The sequence below is a fragment of the Dermacentor silvarum genome, chromosome 6, assembly GCF_013339745.2.
Source record: "Dermacentor silvarum isolate Dsil-2018 chromosome 6, BIME_Dsil_1.4, whole genome shotgun sequence".
NCBI lineage: Eukaryota > Metazoa > Arthropoda > Arachnida > Ixodida > Ixodidae > Dermacentor > Dermacentor silvarum.
In genome coordinates, this window is record NC_051159.1 from 149,967,017 (window position 1) to 149,993,385 (window position 26,369).

General features: G+C 46.4%; 1 protein-coding gene across 1 annotated transcript; it reads left to right on the top strand.

The window, feature by feature from the left end:
- The first annotated feature begins 10,700 nt into the window (after window positions 1-10,700).
- On the top strand, window positions 10,701-25,967 carry LOC119456224 (NFX1-type zinc finger-containing protein 1). The gene is made up of 5 exons (XM_037717868.2): window positions 10,701-11,343; window positions 12,902-12,981; window positions 16,823-17,107; window positions 21,171-21,449; window positions 22,731-25,967. The coding sequence occupies exons 3-5, from the start codon at window positions 16,824-16,826 to the stop codon at window positions 25,807-25,809; spliced, it is 3,642 nt and encodes a 1,213-aa protein (XP_037573796.1). The 5' UTR covers window positions 10,701-11,343; window positions 12,902-12,981; window position 16,823; the 3' UTR covers window positions 25,810-25,967.
- Window positions 25,968-26,369: the final 402 nt, after the last annotated feature.

Here is a 26,369-nt window from a genome sequence, read left to right on the forward strand (position 1 = left end):
TGGTTTTTGTTGACACAACGCGTTGATCTGGCCTTGCCGCTTTAACGACGTCATTCGCTCCGAGGACGCCCTGATGGCGCTCGGCGTCAGACATGAACCTCTGGGCGCTCGTGACGAGAGCGACATCTTCCGGTGTCTGGCGGAGTCGCGCGGAACTTGCCGGTTCAGCGCGCAGAGCTGCGGCGTTACGCAGGTGAGCGTGCAGTTTGCGTTTTGTGGCGTTTGTGCGTCGGAAGCGAAATAAGGAAAATGAGTGGAGTCATGCGCCCAACATTGCAAACGGCGCGAGAAATCGAGGAAGAAACGGCACACGAACAGCTCCTCGCGGGGGCTGCGCCGGATGAAACCTGTCAATCCGTCTCTCTCGGAAAAATAAATCCACATCGGCCCTCCCTCGAACCCTCTGTACTGTTTAAAACGGTGCGGTAATCGCAGGACACAAAAGGGAGTTGCGGTCTTGGAAAATAATCGTTTCGAAATTTATGGCTTCTGCGTAGGAGGGTGCGAGTATTCGAAATTTCGAATACGAATCGAATGGTCCTGCTATTCGATTCGTGTTCGATTCGAGAATCAAGTATTCGAAGTTGTCAAATATTCGTTTCTTCCGAATGTATGAGGGATAGAAACAATTATCGGAACCTCGAGCGAGACAGAACGATGTGTTTGAGGACTGTTTCGAATGATTCTGCAGCAGGATAGCTGCGGTTCTTGCGCAAGGGCATCAATTCTTGGGTGAGTACACGGGACATAACTCATACTCATTAATTTCCAGTCGTTCAATAATAATGACTAGCTTTTTGCCAGCCTATTGTTACAAAATGTATATCCGAATTATATACGAATTTGTCCCGATTTATTATTTGCCCAGTCTCACCATGTTTGCGTCCCTTTAAAACAATGTGCGATGCTTTAGTAACACACTTCTCTACTTCAGCGAACACCCCACTGTACGTGCATCTGTTAACATTCTGTTACACTGTTTCAATACAGCCATTGCTGTGGTGCCCCAGATAGTTGACAGCGGTTGTTTATCATCTACATGCTCCTTAGTTATGCTTGCGTCTAACTGACAATAATATTGTCATGGAGAGAGAGAGAGAGGTTTATTTGAAGAAAGGCAGAGAGGTCGGCTTGAGCGTTAGTTTGCTCTGGCCTGCGTATACTCTACACTGGGGAAGAGCGGGGGGGGGGGGGGGGGATAAAAAGAGCGATGTTGTCATGGAAGTATATAAGCCTGATTCATTTTTAGAGCGCAGCTATTAGGCGCCCGTTCCTGGGATGAGCGTCGGCGTCCCTCGGCGTAACCGCGCGAACGCGCTTGTGCCACTTCTCGTGCCTTCATCGTCGTCGTTGGCTCCGATGCCGCAAATCATGCCTGCGTTCCCATACTGACCTTGCCTCTGCAAAGGCGCAGACGGAACTGGCCCACTGCCCGTCGGTGCGGTTATTTCAGTCTCAAATTATTTGCCACAATATATCGCGAAATGTTTCGCTTTACGTAGTATCGAAATCATCGGACATTTCTTTTTATTTACCAAACAGACTCCGCGTAAACTTCGTATTTGATGTTGCTTCGGACATGCGATTATATTCTTTACTCAATTCGATATTTTGGAGTCGTTTTTCTCGAATATTTGTGTTCGATGCGGAAATTTCACTATTCGAATCACCCTACTTTTGCGACGATGACATCGACGCGTTGTTATTGAATACCGCCTCACGCTAGCGCTTTCATCTGTTGCATTGTTAACGAAATAACCGCTTGTGTGCGGTCTCTGTTATGGACTTGGCTTCTTCCCTCGGTCCTCATCGCCGCACATCATGCTGCTATTCGCTTTTTTCCAACGCGTAATAGCTGGCGAGAAGATTTCACCTTAGTCCAACCACGCTGCCCTTCTTATCAGTAAGCTTTCTCTCTCTCTCGCTCTAACATCGATAGCGTTCTTATAGGGGTTATAAGAACGACGGGGATGTTCGGACACAAGCTCCAACATACTTCGGCACTACGTGGTCATATGCCACCGGTTTAGGAAATCGAATAAAGTTTCTCTTTCACGCTTCAAAAAGACAGGATTGTGAGTGCACTCGTTTCCTGCTCTGATTAAAGCGTGAACGGCTGTTGAGAAGACTGACAATGTGGCATCTTGGTCAAGTTGAGATATCTGGGCCGGTTCGTGAGTGCAGGCGCAGGAAACAGCCGCTGCGTCGCGTGAAGAGCCCGACGCACGCATTCTCGCAATAAGGAAATGATGGCTGCGAAGATAAACATATTGATGCAACCTTCGCTCGCATGAGTGATTGGAAAGGGGAGGATGAGGACGAGCAGAGATTGATGTTGAAGGGGCTCGCCGAGTGCTCAACCATGAACGACTGTCTGTGACCGGTTTGTTGGTTAGGGGAGTGTGGATGGTAGGGGGGGGGGGGGGGGGGGGCATTTGGTGACGTTATAACGTATTTAGGTATTAGCGGCGCGTTGCGCTGAACTCCCGTAGTTCATTGTCCACTCACCACGACAAACAGCTTGAACTTATCGTTGGTAACATGGCGGGTTAATTCGACGTCGGTCTCTGTTCTTCGTCTTCCTTCCTTTTCCGAGCATCGAGGATGGCGCGGGGATCTGGGAAAAACAATGGCCCCCCTCTTGCCCTCTCCAATCCTTTGCTCACCGTGCATATTATTCGCTTTCTGCGCTGGTTTATTCGTATACCAACACGAGCAGCAAGCTCGTGTTGGTATATGAATAACTACCCGCCGTGATTACTCAGTACCTATGGTGTTGGGCTGCTGAGCACGAGGGCGCGGGATCGAATCCCGGCCACGGCGGCCGCATTTCGATGGGGGCGAAATGCGAAACACCCGTGTACTTTGATTTAGGTTCACATTAAAGAACCCCAGGTGGTCGAAATTTCCGGAGTCCCCCATTACGGCGTGCCTCATAATCAGATCGTGGTTTTGGCACGTAAAACCCCATAAAATAAAGAAAAGGAGACCAGCTAGCAAATGCAGCGACTTTCCCTTCCTTGTATAGCTGCTCCGTGTTTACTATGCATTGCTGCCAAGACGCATTATACGAAAGCACTGTCTGCCAGGCAACGTTTTCATTGTCTGACGTCAACTTCGTTCAATCCTAATTGCTCTGCTGTGTCACGTTTCAGCCACTGCAGGATGCCACGAGAACAACTTAGGAGAAGGAAACCGAGAACCGTGATGTCACCGCTGCCAGCAGTGCACGTAACGAGAGGCGTACGCTCTGTTCCGGCTACAAGGAGAAACCGCATGGGGCACAACATGCGCGGCTCAGCGCGCCCCGTGCGCCTCCACGTGATGAGCGCAGCCGCCGCGCCGCCGCGCTAATTGGCCTCGCTTCCTCGCGGGCGACAGCGTCGGCGTGCGTCGGCGCTGTTTCCTGCGGCCGGCGCGCTCCGATCCGGTTCAGCGCCGACGACCGCACGCCACGGTGCGCGTCGTCGTGCGTCAGACAGGGGCGCTTTGCGGCGGCACTACCGGCTCCGGCAGGCGCTCGGACGGGCGTGAACAGTTACGCGACCGTGTACGTGGATCCGGTTTTTGGGCTTCTCGAAACAAATGAAAAGGAGATGTAAACGTAACCCGTTTTAGCTGGGCACTATTGGTATGTGCGATGCTATTGGTAGGACGCTATTGGTATGCTACGGCGTGTGCGATGTCAAATGTCTGGGTGAGAAAAAAGGAAAATAACGATGAAGAAAAAAGAAATACGGCACACGCACTTTGCTCAATAAGACGACGGAAAGGAATGCGAGAGAAGTGTTACGCGCGTTGCGTAGCTCCGCTGCCAATTGAGCTATCACATCGTTATACCTGCGGGGATTCTTAAATTCTTAGTAATTATCGTGAGACGCCGCTAAGAGCAGTGGCACAAAATGCTCCTAGTTTAGAAGTTAGGTTGAGGTGTCTCTGTGTTGGGGAAGCTCTTTGGTTTAAGCTGGCGGTGATTTCCTTATCTCTTGAAAGGAAAATAAAAAAATAAGGCAGCGTGTTAGGACGCTTCTTATTTTTGCCTCTCAAGGGAACACGGTGAAATAGTTTCCGCGTGCTTTAAATGCGTGCGTCTGAAGGATTGTGTGAGTGCTAAGCGTGCTAAGCTTATTTGACTTTCTAGGAAATGCAGTCAACTATATTCTTGTTCCTTAAAAGCAAGCGTTTTTTTTTTTTTTTTTGGTTAGAGACCCGTGAGAAATAAGGTTGCGTCAGAACCATGCATGCGTTAATTCCAAGGACATGTTTGGACACCACTTAATCTCATATCGCAGCTTTTCCTTGGTGCAGTTCTACTAATCTCACTGTTGTTATGAAAGCGAACCTCCAAAGGCATTGACGGTTGCACTGCGATTAGGACTGATTAATTTATTGACTGATTTATTGTGGTGTATGCTGGGGGGGGGGGGGGGGGTGCTAATGTATTGTATTTCTGAGGGTGATCATCGTAGAGTAAAATATCTTATGTAAAATACAAAGTTTACGAGTCACTGACAAGCGCTAGCAAGCGAACAAGCAATCAGTCAAGCAAGGCAAAGCAAAGCAAAGCAAGCAAGAACACTGCAATTTTCCTACTGCTTAAGTGTGCAACCGTTTTCTTGCCAATGAGAGCAGAGCACAGAAGAATGAATAGACAGAATTGGTCACTGAAGCCGCGCGGACGAACGACTTTGTGACCTCTGCTTGTGGCATCTCTATTAATCTCAAAGCGGCAGTGCGAAAGCGTTCTAATCGACAGTGTTATAGCCCATAACAATTTGTTTGTTTGTAAAAAAAATAATTTAAAAATTAGCAGGCTGAACTTTAGTTGACGTCTACGTAATGCGAATCATTCATGATTTGTAGAGAATAGTTCCACGAATAATGTAATTGTTGTGAAGCGAACGGTTGTGTAGAGGTTATATACTGTAGTGTTTATATATTTATAATAAGTGGGAAATAATGTTAGCAATCAGGAAGAGAGCGCAACGACTGCTGATAGCCTTCCTGCGAGACGCGGTCCTCATCGACACCTGGTGACACACCCCTGATCTCAACCCAAAGGAAGATCAGGCGGAACATTTGCCGCGGCTATGTATGCCAGGCTAACCCCGCCTGCTTCAACACCACCACCACCACCACCACCAATAGCAAGATATAAGATTTTAGACTGCACTATCAACGGGATTTGTCCTTTCATACGCGGAAATAGCGAAACAAATTTAAAAAATTAAATCCTGGGGTTTTACTTGCCAGAACCGCAATCTAATTATGAGACACGCCGTAGTGGGGGACTCCAGATTGTTGGGTTGTTTAACATGCACTCAATTCCCGGTAAACGGGCGTTCTTGCATTGCGTCCCCATCTAAATGCGACAGCCGCGGCCAGGATTGGATCCCGCGCTCTCGTGCTTAGTAGCGCAACGCCCAAGCCACTAGCTACGCCTCCACGCCGGGCGGCGAAACAGATTCGCCCGCCAAACAGTGGCCTGACTCGGAGAAGAATGCTTCGCACGAAAAAACTGCGGGAGTCAACTTTTTAGAGCGAATGAGGTGTAATGGTGATAGCTGAGGGGAAGCCACGTTTTTTTCTGATAATTTCATTTACGCCAGCATTTCGTAGCGCGTTTATGACATCTCAAAGTGCGCTGAGGCCATACTAGGATGTGCAGAGATTGCTCATACGCTGACATTCCCTATGGAATGTGTTTAAGGCTTAATATTGGCATCTTTCTGGCCCTTCCAGGGCATGACCGTTGGCTTACAGCTTTTAACGTGTTCAAATTTAAAACGGTGCGGAGTACAGTGACATTATGATAGCATGAGAGTATTCGTGGCACGTGACCAACCTTGAGCCGGCGTTTTGCAGGGGCGGCCCAAGAGAAAATAAAAATAAAAACAGCCAGTCCCTTTCGGCAAAGTGGGCGTTCCTAAAGGAAAGAAGTGCCTTTTCACAGCGATTGCAGAGGTGTGACCTTTGCACGAACATTGGCCCCGCTCTATTCAAGAGCGTCTTTCCTTGCATGATTAAATAGAGTAAACACTTCACTGCGAAGGATAAAGACAACGCTTGGCAGAACAATGCGAAACCCCTAAGAACGAATTGTGTAATACCACATTATATTGTTTCTTTTCCTTTCAGATCCCTTGGTGACTCACGAAGCGCTGCGTAACGCCTATGCAGTACCCGCACATAGACCCCAATCTAGTGGTTAAGAAGGCAGCCAGCCTGAGAAGGCATTCAACTTGTGTTGCTCGTTTGTCGATGTGCGAAGTGCTACGACCTCCAAATGCAGTGCTTGTTGACCGTGAAGGGGACGCCTGAAGTAATGCGCATGCAATCATTATCTCCGTGGCTCAGAAATTGAGACAGGTAACTGAGGTAAGGGCATTGATTTGCATTCTTGGGTGAGCTCAAAAGCCCGGAAGGTACAAGGTAAATATCGATTTCTTCCAGACGGCGCGGGGGAGGGGGGGCGGGAGCGAAAGGCCGCGTAGCTTTAATATTCTATACGACTTACGGGAACACACAAATCTGACATAGAATGCGCTGTGTCTATGTGGGATGACGGGATATGTCGTTCCGCGGCATATATTTTTAAGGTGGATACACACGCGAGGGCAAAATCCCGCCTGCTCCGCGGACGAACAGTGACGTCAGCACTTGAATCCGGCGCAGCCTAGTTGGGTCACATTCGCACAGCCGGACCGCCGTTTGCGGAATCCGCGTGCTTACTCTCGACTCCAACGCTTATTAGCATCTGCATGTTTGCATACTCGGCATGCTCTATATTCCATAGCGCTGTGAATCCCCCAACAAGAGCAAAAAAAGTGATGGTTGCCTCGTCACTTGGCGTTTTCTTGTGCACCTCACTCATGTTGAGGTCACGCAGGCTGCGCGGTCTTAGTAAATAGAAATGCGCGCGCAACCATGACTCGCGTTTCTGGCTGCACCCCAGCAAAAGCACGTGCGGTCACTGCTGCACAACCACAACACACGTGGCTTCAAGCCGACGACACGCCATCGTATCCACGCCAATCTGTCCAATATTGACAGATTTGACGATGACTACGCTAAATTGACGTCAGACGACCGCCAAACGGACGGATGGAAATACCGGCGAGCATTTTCAATCCGGACTGCGAGCGGAGGAGCCCGGACTAGGCGAGGGCGGCACTTTTTGATGACGCGCGCGACACGTGATACGCCATCCGCTGCGAAAATTCCTCCTCCGTCCGGTCGTGTGAATCCACCTTTAACAGCGGAGCTGTTTAAGCTTTTCGTTTCCCCGCGTAGCGTTCGCAAAAACTCGCTTAGTGATGACGTCACTGCACCCAGCTGCGCCTCGCTTCACCTTGCGATAGCCAATCGATAGCCAATCAATAGCCAATCAATATCTAATCGATAATAGATCAATAATAAATAAATTCCGAAAAAGCATAACCCGTAAGGCCAGGACCAGCTAGGTGCCAATCAGCTCCGCTATTTCTTTAGCCTTGCGCCACTAGTGCAAGCGCTGGTTTTTCTATTCGAATATGTTCATAAACGCAGACAATTTTATATTATACAACCGCTTCATAACCGCCTTGATTCAAGTTTATTGCATTAAACAAACACAAACAAACGCACCTTTACTGACGGTTGCAAATATTGGTTCAAGCCTTGAAATATTTCATGGAGGATGCCAAAATCGCCAAAGAATTGGAACCAAGTGCGATCAAGTTTTAAACTACGAAAAAACAATGACAAAAGAAGCACACATTACCTCTGAAAGCTGGACCTCCTAAAACTTCTGAGCTGGCAATAACTGAGCCTTAAATTACACTTCCACTTGGAAGGAATTTTCAGGATGACACCACTTTAGACAAATTAATTCCCGAACTTTGCGGAGAAATGCATTGGCGTTCCAGTTACTTCATGAACAAAACGTCGTTTGATGCATTGAAGCACAAAAGTAACTAGAACGCCGATGCATTTCTCCGCAAAGTCCCGGAATAAACATCTCGAAACTGGTGTCATCTTGAAAATTCGTTCCAAGTGGATCCGCCTTGCGAACTCCATGGCTAGAATTTGTAAATTTTAATATAGGTCATAAGGTAATTAGCTAAAACATTCATGGTTGATTTTTTTTAATTTGATGATTATTCATTTCAATTATTTGTGCAAGTATTATCCGCCTCTTCGAATAGATCAGCTCACGAACTAGAAATGTGCTATCTGGCACAGGCAACCTTTAAAAATTTTTGAAAGTGTTCGCTGAAACACTCTGTATATACTGCCCGAGAAGTCATTCCCGCTTGCGAAAAGTTACGTCGTTTATGGTTATAACTTTATTTAACAAAACAATCATCAGCATTAGCTTGAGCGTTTTCCTTCTCCTAGGTCGTGTGCGTTGTGCTCGGCTACGAGAAGCGCTGGGTTCGAACCCCATCGTCGGACACCGACCGGTAAAACTGGCCCAAGCAATGTCCGGCCAGACGCCCTGTTATATAAGAGCATCACTGCTTGGAGGAAACTCCCGCTGCCGGTTAATGCGGTTGGCTTTCCTGGATGAATGCTACAGGTACTCAGGTGTTTCGTTTCTGACAGCTAAGTACCCGACACACAGCGTTAGAGCAAGGAAGTGCCGGCAAGAATGATGGCGAATATTGTGACGATTAAATGACGCTCTAATGGGAGTGGCATATTCAAGGCTGTGCACGTGGTTTAACTGCGCGGTCTTCCCGTGCATTTCTATTCCTTCCTTGAAGTTTCGAAGACTCGCATATTTCTGTACCAACACCACACCCGACACGCTACAGTTCGGCCCGTGTGAATCGAGCACAATGTATGCGGTCTGTGCACGATGTATGCGGCCATATGCCTGACGCTGGTGTGAGACTTTTGCTTTATAAGGTGCTCTCTGGAGAACTGCGACATATTCGACCGCCTAAATTGAAATTCGGCGATTTTTAGGCACTAAAATATGTTTTTTTTTCTTAAGCGCAGGAACGTACAGTGAGATTGGTGCAGTGGTTGGCCTAAACAGAATAATTTCTACATTTCACGTATGTTCGAATAGGGATATAGGATTAAGACCTAAAGATGCAGCTTAATGACCAAGTATATGTACGGAATTCGTCGTAAAATGAAACAGCACGAAAAGATGAAGAAAACAAGCAAACTAAAGTGTGATCAGACCAACACATGCAGCGCGAGGGTTGGCAATCGACTGAAGAAGCACTCAAAAACATCTGATACTTGTCATCTTTGTATTTCCCCCGATTTTTGAATATTTCTCGAGTTGATAGTCAGCGCTCGTTTTGCGTGAGTCTGTTTCCATTTTTTTTGTATGTGCTTTTTTCCGCTGTTTTTTTTTTTTTTTTTTTTTTTTTTTTTTTTTTTTACAATGAAGGATATAGAAGCCAGACCCGAGCTGAAGCTTTCTATGATAGCGTGCAGACAGCTAAATCCAGCGTGTAGACCGCTAGTATAAATATCACGTTGCAATCATATATTTTTGCGACACGACAATTTGCCGTGATATCCCGAGATATCGTGACTACGCGTTATCGTGGTATGCCGAGGCATCGTGACTACGCTCACGATACCTCGTCAAGCACCCCGTTTGATGTTCTCCACAAGACTCACAACTGAGAAAATGTGTGAATGATCAGGTGTAGGCTAAGCAATGCGAATACACCATAGGCGATTTGCCTTAGTGTCAGTTGTTTAAGAACACATTTCGGCCGCAATTTATTTTGTTATTGCAGCTGTAAACTTGTGCCAGATATGAGTGTGAAGTTTGTTTTTCAAGTTGCAATTTTATATCATCAGGATGCCCCAGCACGTCGGATAGCAATGGGCTGACCAGGAGTAGCTACCGTCATTTCATAAACTCACAGTCTGTGCGTTTGTCCCGCGTACGCGCAAGAACGACAGGACCTGGTCTCCTCCATTGCAAAAGTCGATAAGAGGCCGCTATCAGACGAGTTTCCTTTAGGTCCTTGGCCCAATGCAAACAGCGCAGCTCTGATAAACCGTGCCGCTATACAGTCTTTTTACAAGCCACTGGGCTGAACGCACGGCTTTAGAGATGCCACAACGTTGTAAACTTGTATATACACACCTCCTTCTATCATCAGCATCATTCATTAGCCCTTTTCCTCCCCCTCCCTTTTCCCCAGTGTAGAGCAGCGGGCCAGAGTAAGTTACAGCTCAGGCCGACCTCTCTGCCTTTCTGTAAATAAAATTTTCCTCTCTCTCACACACAGTCTGTGTTCCAAAATTATCTTGACGGAGAGCCCTAGACGTGGCAGTTCTCGCTCCTAGTCGTTATTACACTCTGTGCTGATGCGCCGGATAATCACTGACATAAAAATACTTTATCGAAGACTCGCAGGACAAGGATTGTTGTGAATCTTTCGTTTATACGATATCACTCGCGTGAAGTCGATATTAAAATATTCTGCACAAAGCGGACGCAGTATTTGCGAGAAGGCGAACATGCTGTTTGTGCCGTTCGCCAACTGCTAAGAACATAATGACGTGAATGTTCTTGCCCAGCACTTCTGCATAACGGAAATGTTGTCAGTGAAAGCAACAATGAACCGAAACTGGAATTTAAAAAAAGAAAACTAACAAATTGGAAGTATGATAGCAAATCGCAGCATACTTTCTGGATAGCCGTCGTAAACATGAGATTCATTTGGGTGAAACCAGCCATGTACAAGGACGGTTTAGTCAAGTAATACCTTGGTGATTCAAAACATTCTGCTTTATGTTCCCCAGTAACTCTTTTTTGGTGTGTGGTTGCACCTTGGTTTGTACAGCCTCATTAGTCCTTAGCAGAGATAACGTTGGAAGCAGTGCTATTAGCTATTAGTGCTATAGTACTATTAGTGCTATTAGTGCTATTAGCTAGCAGTGCTATAAGCTATTAGTGCTCAGTTGTGGGCAACTGATTTGTGAAGGCAAGATCGCCTGTTTGTATGCCGTGCTTTGCATCTTTCAGGCAGCAGTTATTTTAAAGATGCAGAAGAAGACTACATAAACCGTCAACATAGTTACCATAAGACTGAAGACCCGAGAGTAGACGCAACTAAGACTGAAGAAAGTAAACTTCACATCGTATGGTTATACCTGAAGATCTATGGCAGCGGAAATGTGTAGCGAATGCTCTCAGGTGTAACAATAAAATCACGCCATGGTCTGGCCTAGTCCGGACGCGCACTTCGATCGGCGACGTCCGCAACCCGATACAAAGGAAGCTCGACAGATCGGTGGCCTGGCGTACGTGTTCGTCGCGCACAGAGCGACGCATCCTTCGCTGCTCGAGACACGGCGTGGACACGGTCGTGGTACGAGGTGAGATCACTTGCTTGCGAAATTGGGTCCACCGTTTCGACTGCTAAGTGTATACGCATGACTACGTGCACAATGCCGTTTCCTTACTTTAGGTTGCTTGTCTTCTGCTGCGAAAATTCTTCTCTTGTTCTTCGCAATGTGTGGTGTCTTCCGACCCTCGTCTTCTTGCACTGCTTATTAACGCTATTCTGTGACCACAAAGTACACAGCAAATTCCAATTCCAAGCCGCTTGCAACATCCATTCCGCCACGTATTGAAAAATAAAGAACAAGCGGTTTGTAATCAATGCCAAGAATCTCTAACTATGAATCACATTTTAATAAGATGCCTGGCGTTGAAGGAAAAAAAGACAGAAATTTTTTAATGAACTTTACAAAACACTAATACAACTTCCTTCCTCCCTGATCCTAGCTGAAAACGCACTTGTATCTCTATAGACGTTGTTTTTAAGTTTCTAGATGAAACAGGTTTCTTAAACAAACTCTAAAGTAATGATCTTTGTTACTAGAAGCACTTTTATCAAATTATATAATTTCATCTTGTGAATGGCGCATCATAGCCTTAGTTGCTTTTGCGCCATAAAACCTTGCATAACTAACTAACCAACCATTCCTCCACGGGCGACAATATGTCGAAAACAGGGCTAACGCTGCGTTTATCCTGGAAAATGCTGCCAGTGTACTTCAATTTATGTGCGTGACAAGGATTTCCGTGTCACCAAAACTAAGCTCAGTCCTTTTCAGTGGCGTTTCTGATAGATCACAGCGTAGCTTTGAGTTGTTAAATGCAAGGAAACAGTGTGTTCAGCTACTGAAAGGCAGGCATGTGCCTACGGACGCAAGTGGAATCAGGACAACTCAAACGCCCTTGTTCTCGTTTCGCTCAACTTTCGGTCGTTCTATGTTTTTTCAGGACTCCAGCTGAACAAAGCTTCATTTTAAGGTCAGGGTCATGGCTTAGTGATATCTTCCTGTGCAGAAACGGGACACCTACATAGACAGGACAAGACAGAGCGCCCTGTCTCGTCTTGTCTACATGGTTTTCCCGTTCCTGCGTTGGAAAATGTCATTGTCAGACCGATTAGCCCTACAGCACATTTCTTGCAAGTGCCTTGGCAAGCATTCTCTATTCTTCGAAAACGAATTCCCTTAGGGTGAAACATCGCTACCGTATACCCACGTTCGCAATGCTCACCGTTTCTGCGCATTTAAGTTTAGCCAATAGCAACGCACTTTTGTTGGACTTGTTTTTGTTGGACTTGTTCAAACTACGCGGTCATCTGAGCGATAGTGATGGGCCGACTGGTGGATACCGAACAAGAGAAAAAAAGAAGAATACCTCAAAATAAGCAAGAACTTACGCACGCGTTCGCAATTTATTTCCCCCCTTTTTCGACTTCACTGTCATATTTAACTTCCGTTCTTGAGCTGTTCTGCAAATGTCTTGTCAGCGCACCACCGCTGAATTAAGCCACGGAAGTCCTTGCCTCAGATACCACCACTGTTTATTTATTTGGCAAAGAAGATGAAGACTAAGGTTGGCTTTATTTCTTTGCAGCTTTTCATCTCTCAATCAATAATACCCCTCCAAAATTGACTCGACTTATGGTGTTGCAACTTCCGTTCACTGTTAAGCAGGTAAGTATTCCGTCATATTCGATATCGTATTTACTTTGCATTTGCCGATCAAATTGTCTTTGTTACATAGCTATCCAGGGAGGCAGAACGAGATGGTGCGCGTGACTGTTGAAAAAATGTGGAGCCGCGGTAAAGAGGTCTCTGCCATTTTGAACTGCATATAGGCGACGCAAGTGATAATGACGCTACCAGGTGCAGTGGCTCAGTGGTAAAGTGCGCTCTGCTTGTGTACACGATGTCGCGGTTTCGATTTCCAGCCGCTTGCAAAAGGCAGCGGAATGCAAAAGCGACCGTGCACCGAGCGTTGGGCCTAGTTAAAAAATTCCAGGTTGTCAAAATAATGCCAGAGCTTTCCAATAAGAAATGGTAAACACCACCAATCGGTCACATTTTAGGGGTGTGCAAATGTTGAAAACTTGGGAATAATGAATCGAGTATTGCCTTATTCAAGTCCGTCTTCGAATCGGACAGTCACTATTCGTAAATACAAATTACCTTCGAATAGTTTTCGACTATTTAGCATGAATTGAAGCAAAATTTCGGTAAATGTCATCCGTAAACCTTAAGTCGTAATCTGTAAATGTCATCAGTAAAGCGACCGTAATAGCAAACCTAAAACACGGCAAGTTACGTAGTAGAGCAGGCTACGTCGCTCGGGGAGCCAGGCTTTCCCGGTTAAATCGCCATCGTTCTCACTCACCAATCAGTCTTGAGTATGCGAATAAACTGCTCATTTGCTCCCTAATTCTCTATTTGTTCCTTTAATAAACACTTCATAACGTTCAATATAATTACGGAAACTTGATAATGTTTTGAATATATTAGGGTCTGAGGATCGTTTTATGCTGATAGCGAGAATGGCCGTTGACTATTCGAAAAGTATGCGATATGTTAGATTCAGTTCGCATCTGGCGTCATTCGATTAGTTGTCGAAAATTATTATTCACACACTCCTACTGGAGTGATAATGACGCAGTTCATCTCTAACTGTCACAGGACGCTATTTAGGAACGCGAGGTATAAAAGAGAACAGTGATTTCAAATAGCGCTCAAATGCAACTCAAAGCGCAACCGTACGTGTGCTTTAGCGTATTTTTTTTTTAAACAGCGGAGCTGTTTAGGCAGACCGGCAGTCCGTAACGCGTGTGCACAAAACCTCGTTGAATGACGACGTCACCGCGCGTTGCCTAGCAACCACCTCGGGGAGCGGCGTGTGCTTCGCCTCCTCTCCGTGCCATGCCCATGTTCGCTTGACATGGGACGTTAAGGAGGGGAAGGAGAGCCTGCGCGCGGCGCGCGCTGTAGCTCGGGGGAGAGAGAAAGAGTTCGCGCTGGTCCATGCTCCCTCAAGGGCTGCAGAAGAGCGGCGCTGAGCCGTGCTCCCTCAAGGGCTGCAGAAAATAGCGCCAACCTTTTCCCTTTCCCAACGAACCACTTACTACTACTGCAGAAGATAACGCCAACCACTTTCTCATAACGAACCACTTAGTAGACAAGAGAGAATGAGAGCGAGATAGAGAGAGAGAAATTGTAGCAGCACCAACGAGGCAACGCGCAAAGCTGCTGCCGACGCCGTCCGCGTTTCCTGTTTCCCTGCGTTCGCGACGAACGCGCGCGGTGTCCGTGACTGCAGATGGCGCCTCTGGCGGCGGCTCAGCAGGTTTCGACCAGACACACCCCGGCAAGTGTGGAGGTGCAGCTTGGCCGTGATGTCATCTTGGAGATAAAGCTCGGAGCCGCCGCGATGGCGGCAGAACTCTCGTTGACTCTGTGGCAAGTTTATGTAGCATTGACATGGGACGACCAAAGAAGGTCCGGACACTCGAATAAGAAGCCGCTTATCTTGAAGCGCGTCGCGCGGCCAAGCGCGAACCTGCGCGTCGGCGGCGAGCCTATTCGTAATACCGTGCCTCGCAGCACTTATCATTTCCTAACAAAACTTAGCCATGCCTAGTAAAACCTGGATGAAGCTAGGTCGATCACCAACTCCGCTGTTTACTCCAGCCTTGCACCACTAGTGTATGCTATCCACGTTTTTTTTTAACTATACGTTGACGGCTGTGTGTAACCGAAGGCTGTATTGCATTATATGTGTGCATTTGCTTACCTTGTACTTTTTTTAAAAATTGTGCTGTGTTATATCCACGTTTTCTACACAGTTTGTTTTTAACCGGGATGCCGATGCAGTCGTTGACTTTGGGACCTTCGTCTGCATATTATCTGCACCTAATCATTGATTGTTGAATAGATAATAAACTGAAACTGAAGTATAGAATTGCAAGCAAGACAACGGGGCCAAGAAATGTAGAGACGAATTGATCAACATTGAGCGAACAAGTGCCTACCCTGGTGTCAAAGTTCCGGCAAAGGGAGTTTTCTTCAACGACATCGGAGTGAGAATTATTCGAGGTTAGTAGGTGACCGATTCACTTTGGCCCTATAGACTCATGTTTCTTAATCGGCCATCCCACCTGCACCTTTATTTTAATTTTTAGTTTCAGAACAGGCTGTAACGTACCAATAATAATAATAATAATATAATAATAATAATAATAATAATAATAATAATAATAATAATAATAATAATAATAATAATAATAATAATAATAATAATAATAATAATAATAATAATAATAATAATAATAATAATAATAATAATTTATCAATCCTTATATGCCCCTTTAGGGGTCTTCAAGGGCTAAAATGTCGGGAAGGTTTAAGACATAAAATGTTTAAGCTTTGAGGTTAGAGTTAAGGTTTAATGTGTTGAGGAAAACTTAACCTGCCTCTATCGCGACCTGTTGAAAGCGTGACATATCTTCATTCTGGCGCTTTCTGCCCACACTTGGACCTCGCGACATCAACCATACATCAGTCACCTAAATAAATCAACGTCATGGGCCGCGCAGCAATGCAATGGTACACTTCCACACAGATGAATTCTCTACATGTCTGTGTAGAATGCATTATATTATCTGATCCAAAAAAAGAAAGAAAAAAAAAGGCATTGACGCAAGGACAGCTCGTAAGCCCCGCTCACTAAGTCTGCAGCGATTGTGCGCTGAACGTACAATTTTGTTCTGCCACCGTTCGGCCTTGATCGCTCGGAATATTGCTGCATTTGTGGTTCATCTAGCGATTATAACACACGAGAAACACAGTTGTGCGAACGTGATTTTACAAGTTCTGGCGCGGTTTAAATATTTATAAACGCCGAATTGAATGCACTATGTAGGCTGCATTGTACTTCATTGGGTTGAATCGAATCTTTGCCAATGTGCGCTAGATCACAGCAACTGGTGTTTTTTTCTTGCAAGTATTTTTATATTGTTCTTGTTTTTAAATACTGGAACTCCCAGTTTGTCAAGCTCTCAATGTAGCCATGGTTTCTTTATTTGAATTCCTCTGTTTGGAAACGTGGATGCTAAGGCTACTTCCGAAGCTACTATCTGCACACTGGATCTAGTGGCTGTATAAGGCAACTTTTCTATAAACTGTCCATTTCTGTTTCTTTCGAGCTCGAACGTGCTTCCGCAAGAAGTGTTCACTGCGGAAGCTCGCGAAATAAATTGTGTTGCAACTCAATCTAGATGTTCATAATGATAACAGCGCGAAAAAAAAAAAAGAACAACGACTGAAGGAATACACAGGATGTCCCGCGTTCTTTCACCCCGTCCGTCAAGTTTTTTTTTTTTTCGTGATATTACCATTACGAATACTTACCAACTCGCCTACCTTTCCACTCGAATTCAATCTAGATACATAATTGTATCGTCCTCCTTTGTATAAACAAGAAACTCGTGCATCAGTCATTGTTCCCGTCTTTGTTTCAATGGTTCAGCATGCACCGGTTGAAACAGCAGAGCGGCTCGGCGAGCACCGACGAGTGCTTCTCCTGCACTTCGAGCTCGAGCGGAGACGACGACGACGTCACGCTTGACGGGGCGCTATCCGAGTCCCCGCTGCCACGCTTCAGGGACGAATCCGCGGCCCAGCTGAGGCTCGCGAAGGCCGGCTGCCGAGACATCGGGCGGCAGGGGAGGAACTGCCACACCTACAGCAAAGGGGCAGGCTTCTCCCTGGGCAACGATGGCGACTCCTCGCACTCGGCAACGGCGAAATCAAGGTCAGCAGCGGCACTGATTCAGAAGTGCGTCAAAGGAGTATTGAGCGCATTGTTTGGCTTTTAATTCATTTTTTCGTTAAATCAAGATTGTAGACCTCCAAACCCTGGAAAAATAAATACTGGATATCCTCAGAGCGCGCTAAATGAGTTCCTACAGTAGCTTTCTGCGAACCAGTTTAGGTTTCACTTCCCAGGCGGCGTGTGTGTCGTGACGTCATTGCGCAGAAGGCGGTGACGTAACAACACTTTGTCGCGACGTTTTGACACTCGATTCGGCCCGCTGAGTGCTCTATTAATGTCCTCCTCCCGCATGACCGCGTTCCGTGTTATGACGTCACGACAAATACACCTCCTGGGAAAAGAAACCGAAACTAGCCGTAGAAAAGCTATGGTATTACATTTTTTAGGGAGTTCTGGCCGTCGCCTGGAGTTCTTCCGCGGTTTCGAGGTCCAGGACCTTCACTTAAGGCAGGAAATGGAAAGTCGGAGTTGTCATTTCAGTACTCCTATACTCCAGACAGTAATTCTGTCTCCAGTTATCAAGACAGCACTCCCTTAAGCAGAAAGGAGGTGTTTCGTGGACGGCAATATGAAACAGGGCAGGAGAGAGGGGGACATGCAAGAACCACAAGGACACACACACACACGCGCAAGCACGCACGAACACACGCACAGGGACGTTTGGACTGACGCACAATAATTGCTATAAATGTTGTTTGATCACTGCATGGAAGTCGTGCTATGCTGTGCGAAGCATCGTAATGGTGAAACATCAGCGCATACGCAGTCATTGTTATGACACTCGGGCCAGTGCTTAGCCGGAATGGAGGGCACACCTTCGCGGGTGACACCTAAAGTTCCTCAATGCAAGCTGCAAGCAAGCGCCCAAATGACGCAGTCGTTTTAATGGGCATTTACGGATTCGATGGCTTAGTTCGTAGCCATTGGCTTTGGTACTCCCCATCCAGCCCCACCTTCCTTATGCGCACATGGATGAACTCAAAAAGCAATTTTCTCAGTTTCTCTGCAATTCACCTGTTTTTCCTTTCCTTTACTCCTTACAACTGTACAGATTGCCACAGGTGTTGATCTGTGTGCGTCAGCGCGAAAAGTCGTTCTGGTAGACGATACCAGTTTGTCCCCCGTATTCTCAAGCTATCCTCTACTCGAAGCTCTTCCTTTATCCACTCTACCGAGTTGACCACAGCGCCGCCCCTCAACCGAAGAGGGCGCCACGCTTCTCAAGAATTGCTGTAGTGCCTCATGGAAACGCAATGACCACTTGTGTCGAGCCGCGGCGCTGCCATCCACATTCTTGATTCGAGGTGGAGTTTTGAATTGGCGGAACGTTCTAGACTACGGGGGTTAGCCTGCTTCCCCTTGTACCGCAAAGGACCTGTGTTCCAGTCCTCGGCCAAAGCACTGACGGAAACCAATTTAACGTAGGAAGCACAAATAAATCAAACAACGTAAAAATGGTGTCCAGGAGCTTGGAATTTCCGGAACAGGTATTCACGTTTTTCTTCGCCATGGTCGGTCCTTCGCAAAGGCACGCAGGCTGGCGGAATAGCGCGTGAACACATGCGTGTAGTTTTCGATTGTGTTGACTGCGGGCCAATGTCAACCTGGTAATAAACACGCTTAATATGAAAGGTATCGTTAAGTTTAGAATGACCGAACTGTTTGGTTTTACGAGCAATATTTCACGCACAATTCACGAGAACGTTGTACAGGGGCCCGGGCGGTTAGCGGCGCGTGACACACGTCCAGTGGTTCATACTCGCCCTTGTAAGCGCACCACATCAATCCCCCTCCTCTAAACTACTACTATAAAAAGTGCGGCATTCCAAAACCTTTCTGAACTGCCCCCATTCACACTACATCCTAATTCTTATCCTCGGGAATCCTGAATACCACCCAATTGCTAGGCAAGAAGTCACTGCGAGTAGAGAAGTGCATTGGTAAATGAACAGTCGTGCACAGACGCACATACAGAAAGGCGAGACAAAAAAGCTTCGCGCATGTCGTCCGTTTTGCCAACTAGCACAGCAAGAACTTGTTCCGAGCAGAAAGTAGGCCAGCAGATATCTGTGACGCCTGCCTTCGCGTCGCGACGGGAAGATGCAGCTTATATATATATATATATATATATATATATATATATATATATATAGAACTGCCTATGTTAACGTCCCCCCTGGAGGTTCAGCTACGCGCTTAGTTTACCAAAATTCTAGCGGATACAGCCACAAAAAGCGCAGTTCTGATGACAACGTGGTGAACGCATGGCATGTAAGTGCACGAGTGAAATATATAATAAACAGAGCGATGCAAATGGACGCATTTTACCGCACATGTTTTCATGGCTGTAAAATATTAGCGAGATGTGTAACTTATGTATACGTTTCCAGCGAAGTGCGATATCGGCCATATAAAAAAAGACAGAATTGCTGTATTGGCTGTCTGTGGACATCACTTTGTATTGATCCTTAACCGAGGCATACTGAGGGTATAATTTTTTAACTGCGCTAACACACACTGACAAGGACGAGGCAGACAAGACGTGCGCAGACTCGCAACTGAATGTTTAATGGGTGAAAATGACATATATACAGAGAAAAATGAACACATCTGATTGGCAATCCAACCATGGATACGTTGACGTCACACAGTAGCATCTAAAAACGCCATCTCGCAATCAGCTAGTGACACCGAAGGTTCGCTTACACACCCACGTGTAGTTTTTATCTTAAATGCCTCAAACAGTTCCCTAGTACTACGGTCCCTATGACGGTACAAAATTCTAGTTTGTTTAAGAAGTGGGAGGCAAGTTTCCTTGTTTAGTTTTTTACAGTCATTACAATGCTTAGCCACGTGGGAATAACCATTTAATGGGTATTCCCATTCACACGCCTCGCCGATCCAGAAAGATGATGCTAAAATTCGAGATAAACGCCTGCATACTTCGCAGGGACCCCTCTATTGCTATGCATATCGAGAACTGTATTTCAAGATTACATCGAAGGTGTCATCGGGATTAGTTCCGAAATGAACACACGAAAATTTATTGGGACAACCATTCGAGCTGCTTGCTGCAAAAAAAGAAGCTTCAGGAGAACCAGAGACGTCTGTTTTTCCTGAAAAATGCTAGGAGTAGTGCATTGCATACCAATGCCTTTTTTTCTCTCTCTCTCTTTCTCAGACTCGACTTCATTGAGATTTACTAGGCTAGCACTCTGTAAGGTAGCACAAGTCTGTCGTTCTTATTCTTCGTATTTTTTCAATCTGACTGCTCCGACTGCTCAGCCTGTTTGTGTTATTGTATAGTTAATGTACTTGAGGACGCCATAAGTATTTTAGCACATTACAACAACAGCAATAACCGTGCAACAATCCACATATGACGTCATAATCCATGAGTCATGTGATGTGGTAGAAGGCTACAGCGCAGAACCGACGAATACAAAGGAGGCACACAAAGTACACAGACGCAACGCTGATGTTCAACCACCAAGCCCAACTGGTTACTCTGTTCAATTACATGTGATGTGGCATTAAGCTTTGCAGCTAAGGCAAAGTGAAAGACGTCGTCAGTGATCTTAATGTGGCATGAAGAAAAAAAATAATGCTGGTTGTTTTCTATGTGAGCAACACGCAGGCAAATTTTAAATGTAAGCATAAAATGTACTACCCCTACAGATGTGCCGGGGGCCGGCTGTGTTCTCTACGCAACGAAACAACAAACGGTACCTGAATATCTTCACTTCAACAAATGTGCACCTTTAAGCGAGTAATTACTTTGTTAAAGCAACGATCTTTATGCCTTCTTTCTCGGTGTTTGGCTTGTCTGCTCGGTCGTCACGTGAATCACGTGGGTCGCCTGGTGAAGGTTTCCACGTCTTGCTGATTTGCCGGGCAAGCACGTAATCGCAATGCTGCAAAACTCGTTGCAGGAGACTAAGTGTTTTATACCATTTAATTGACCACTTCATGGAAGTTTATCTTCACGTAGATTCGAAAATGTGCGTTATATCTGCGTATGTCTTCTTCCATTGTGAAGCAGGTCATGGAGGCACGTCTCCAGGACCGTGGACACGTACGCGCTGTCTCAGCTGCTCGACTGCTCCGACACAGAGGCCCTCTTCACGCTCGTCCTCATGGGGGGCAACCTCGACGCGCTGCTGGAGAACGCCGCGCTCGACTGCGCAGCGCTCAACACGCTTCTCGCTTTGCTCGTCAAGGCGTGCGCGTGCCGCCAGACTGAACACCTGAGACTACTACTGGGAACCGTGGCGGCCAACAACAGGTTCCTGCGGAACGTCGAGCAGCAGCTTGTCTGCAGGTAGTTTACAACGGCCGCGCCTTCAAACCGTCTGTACATAGTTGAACTCGGAATACGTCGAATTCAATTACGATTGTTGGGCATTTCGCTATCTTATATATCGAAATATGATATTTGCGCATTCGGAGATTTCAGAAGAAAAATTAATGTTGTACCTATGTGTTAGAGAACCATTTATTAAGGAAGCAAACAAGCAAGCGAATGCATGCATGCATGCATGCATGCATGCATGTATGTATGTATGTATGTATGTATGTATGTATGTATGTATGTATGTATGTAGTGTATGTATGTATGTATGTATGTATGTATGTATGTATGTATGTATGTATGTATGTATGTATGTATGTATGTATGTATGTATGTATGTATGTGTGTGTGTGTGTGTATGTATGTATGTATGTATGTATGTATGTATGTATGTATGTATGTATGTATGTATGTATGTATGTGTGTGTGTGTGTGTGTGTGTTGTGTGTGTATGTATGTATGTATGTATGTATGTATGTATGTATGTATGTATGTATGTATGTATGTACGTACGTACGTACGTACGTACGTACGTACGTACGTACGTGCGTGTGTGTGTGTATGTGCGTGTGTGTGTGTGGTGTGTGTGTGTGTGTGTGTGTGTGTGTGTGTGTGTGTGTGCGTGCGTGCGTGCGTGCGTGCGTAAGTACGGATAACTTCTATCTGATTTCGATATACAGATATTCTACTCTTCCCTGCCAAGATGCTGGCTTATTTCTACAATTGGGGCGATCCAGTCGTCCACTTGGCGTTAATACCCGATCGGCCTATACTGATAAGAGAAGTAAACTGGCGTGTATTTCGCTTTAATGCCATCAACTATAGACCCGCAGTTCCTTGAATCATGTTAGTTGATTGCGGCGTTCATTGTCTAATGCAGCGATCGAACAATGTTTCATAAGTCACAACATTGCAGCTGTTGTTTATTGGTGTTGAACTTACCAAATGACCGGGTGCACAATTCTATAAGCTAATGGAGCCATAAAACTCTGACACTGACAGTTGTATTCCATATTAGTCATTGTTTTTGTCTTGCGATAGGTATACAAAGATGTGGAAGGCGCTGTCTTGTCTCACAAGCTGCATATATTTAGCCTTTCATATAGTCAAAGAAAATCAGCTGTCATCAGTGCATGGTCCTTTTGGCTTTACCTAAATGTCACTTTTTATACCCATTTATTTCTCGCACTTTAGTTCCGCGCAATCTTTCTTTTTTTTCATACACAATAGTTTTTAAATCTTTCTTTACAGACGGAGGTTTCCGGCCTTTTGGGACCAGTTCGTGGTACCTCTGGTGACGGTCGTAGAGAAGTCAGTGAAACTGCTTCCACATGATGGAAAGAAGAACCTCTGCGGCATCGCTGCCGCTTTACTAGATTTGGTCAACAGCAGTCTGCAGGACACGCAGCCTATCGACGCGAGAGTCGTGGAAGCGGTAGAAAGTGTTGGCACACACTTGGCCGAGGCGAACAAGCTCGATTTTCGGCGAGTCGGTGGGAGGACACATTACGCCTCGTTTCCCGGTGACGGGGACGCTGGAGAGAAGACATCCGTGCTGCCAGCGGACTTCATTCAAAGCGTGCAACTGGGCGAAACAGTAGACGTCGGCTCTTTTCGTCCAGCCACGACAGCTGAATACATAAAGGCCCAGTACAGCCTCCTCAAGCAACTCTTTCTGTTGCCTTTGGAGAAAGTTTTGACCGCGCTGCAATCGTTCCCGTCCTCGGCTGAAGCCTGTAACCCTGTCATTTACACAAAGGTCAAGATTGGTCCTCCCATATGCACGTTCAACGGCGTCGGCAACAAAGTAAACTTCACCATCGTAGATAGCCGAGATTGTGAGTCCAAGCTGCAGCCTGGATGCATGATTTGCATAAGCAACGATGGCTTTGAAACAGTCTTCTACGGCACGGTACTGTGGCGAAGTTTCAAAGACAAAGAACGGGGGCACATGGTTGCTTCCTTTCCCGATCCTAGGAGGCTGGAGGCCGTGACTTCCGCGCGAGGCTTTGTCATGACGGAGTGTCCAGAGTTTTATGAAGACTATACTTCTGTCTTTGGCGTGATGAAAGAGTTTGAGAAGACACAGCTGCAACTGCCTTTCAGAAAATACGTTGTTGACAGACGCAGCGATGCCGCTGCGCCTGGCTACATGAACAACAACACCGTTTTTGACATGAAAGCACTGTTCCAAAAGAGTGTATTTGTACGCCCGCACAAGGACAGAGATTGGCCGAGCAACGAAGAGACTGAACTGGACCGCTACCAATATGATTCTGTTCAGACGGCAGTTTCGAGGGCTGTCACGCTTGTAGAAGGAATGCCTGGAACAGGCAAAACGTTCATGACGACGCGGCTCGTATCTGTCATGTTGGACAACATAAATGTCTCCCATGCGGGTCCCATCTTGATCGTATCAAAGGACAAGGAAAGCATCTGCTCGCTTATGGCACACTTTGAAGAAGTGCTGGACGACGTTGAAGTCGTCAGCGGAGACAGCGATATTTTTCAAATGACAAAGAAAGTGCTGTCTGCCGGACCAAACCCTGAAGTAGTCGAGCCAACACCTTTGCGCTTGTTGAGACGACATGTCGACGAGCTTCAACAACTGAAGTCACGAACTAGGAACCAGCAAGATCATCTAAGACGCATTCCGTCTAGGCTTCTAGGAGAGAGCGAGCTTAAATCTGTGATGAGTGACAAGCACTACAAGAGCTTGTTTTTCACGATGGTCACTGGGGCTGAAGACAAGCTGAGAGACTGGCTGCTTGCTGACAATGAAGATGTTGTAACAAGGTTTTCTTCAGGCCACCACTGTTCTCTGTCTGAGGATGAAGTGTGTTACGTTAGTGATGTGTGGGCGCTTGACATGGAGAGCAGGTATCGGCTCTACGGCTACTGGAGGGACAAATATTGTGAGAGGAAATCACGCGAGTGGCTCGATTTGGTAGGAAGGTTCAAGACACTACTTTTGCTAAAGGACGAAGTGGAAGAAAAGTTACAGTTCGAGGCCCTTCGCGTACCGAAGATTATAGGAGCAACTCTCTCTTCGCTACCTAAAATATGGAAGACACTTAGGGATATTAAGCCACAGATCATTATTGTGCTAGAAGCACGTTCAATTCCGGAGCCCTTCATGTTTCCAGTAATAACACTTAACCCTCACCACATTGTTTTCATTAGTGATACACAAAATGTTTTCGATGTGCAGGAAGATGTTGGTGCAGCTCAAGACTCGTTATTTGAGCGTCTTGTGAAACAAGGGGTCGCCTGCTGTCAGCTTTTGACACAGTACCAACTCAACCCAAGCACAGCAAAAATTTTAGATGCTTTCAAAACAAAAAATATTCTTGAAAGGTATGAGTTCAAGACCGAACTTTCCGACATACGGGGAGTGTCATCGAACTTGCGTTTCATCGACCACTCCGTGTGCTACGACAGGGACAATATTATCGCGTGCGCTCTCGAAGCAGAATTCTTGGCATCGCTGGCAAAGTACTTGCTCCTGCAGGGGTACCACCCAAGCCAAATCTCCGTGTACGCGCCCACCGCGGATCAAGTTGAACTGATCAAATCTAACTTGTGCGGCCTGGAAGAAGAGCCTGCGGTCACCACAGTGGACAAAGCTAAAGGCCGCAAGAACACCATTGTCCTCATGTCCTTCTCGTGTCCCAACACGACGCACGACATCAACGCCTCCTGCAGGGACCACTACAGCGCCATCGCGTCTTCCACGATAGGATTCTACTGCATTGGCAATATTACGTACTTGTCGGATAGCACCAAAACATGGAAGCAAGTTGCTCCCGTTCTTTACGCAGAGGGTCTGGTGGGGCCGCTAGAGCTCAAGTGCCAGCTACACCCGGAGAAGACCACAGCCGTGTCGAAGGCAAGAGACTTCGCTGATGTGCTTGACGGCGGCTGCAGTACGCCGTGCAATGCCTTCCTGTCTTGCGGTCACCAGTGTCCCAAAACATGCCACCTTACGGACAAAGACCACCAGCAGACCGTGTGCACCAAGCCTTGCAAGAAGCTGCTCTTGTGCGATCACCCTTGCAAGGCACTGTGCGGAGAACCTTGTCCGAGTGAGTGCTACGTCATGGTGAACGCGCTGAGTCCCTGTGACCACGTCGTTAGGGTTCCCTGCTCGGCCGTGCTCAATGCGCACGAGGTGCGCTCCCAATGCACCGAAGTGTGCGGAAAGAAGATCAGCAAAGGCGTCCGCTGCACGCGAAAGTGTCGCGACTGCTTTCTCGAGAGCACGCACCTTAACGACGATGTCTACTTCGAAGAGGAGCCCTCAATCTGTGCGAGCTGCCGAATCATGTGACGGTTTAGAATTTTTTTTAATTTCTGACTTTTTTTGCATACAGAGCGTTGTACATAGTCTTCTTCGACCATTCGGAAAGTTCCTGTTTTGTTTTCATTTTGTAGCTGCAGCCAGTTGAAAAGTACTTTCTCATGGAAATAAAAGAACATAAAAGCTGTAATTGCTTAGCCCGCTGCACTTGATAACGATTAGGGATAGACATTGTGGATTAGGCATAGTGTCGCGAATATGCCTAGTGCAACCTTGGAAAAGACTTGCAGCTAGTTCGAGGCATGGGAAGAAAAAAAACGAAGAAAAAAATGCAATCAGCGTTGCACATGCAAAGTTGCTTGATGGCCCATGTACTTTGCCGAAATTCGGCAGTTGCTGACTTCAGACAATTCGTTCTACAGGTGATCAGCTTTGTAAACCACGGGGTAAGTGCTCCGTTAACTCTGGCTGTAAACAAAGATCGTACCAAGGTCTCCGTAGCATTACCGTCCCAATTTCCTGCGTTATGACACTCTGGCTTTCGGAGCTTTGTCGAAGCCGTACCTAAGGGACAAGCATATAGTAGGGGC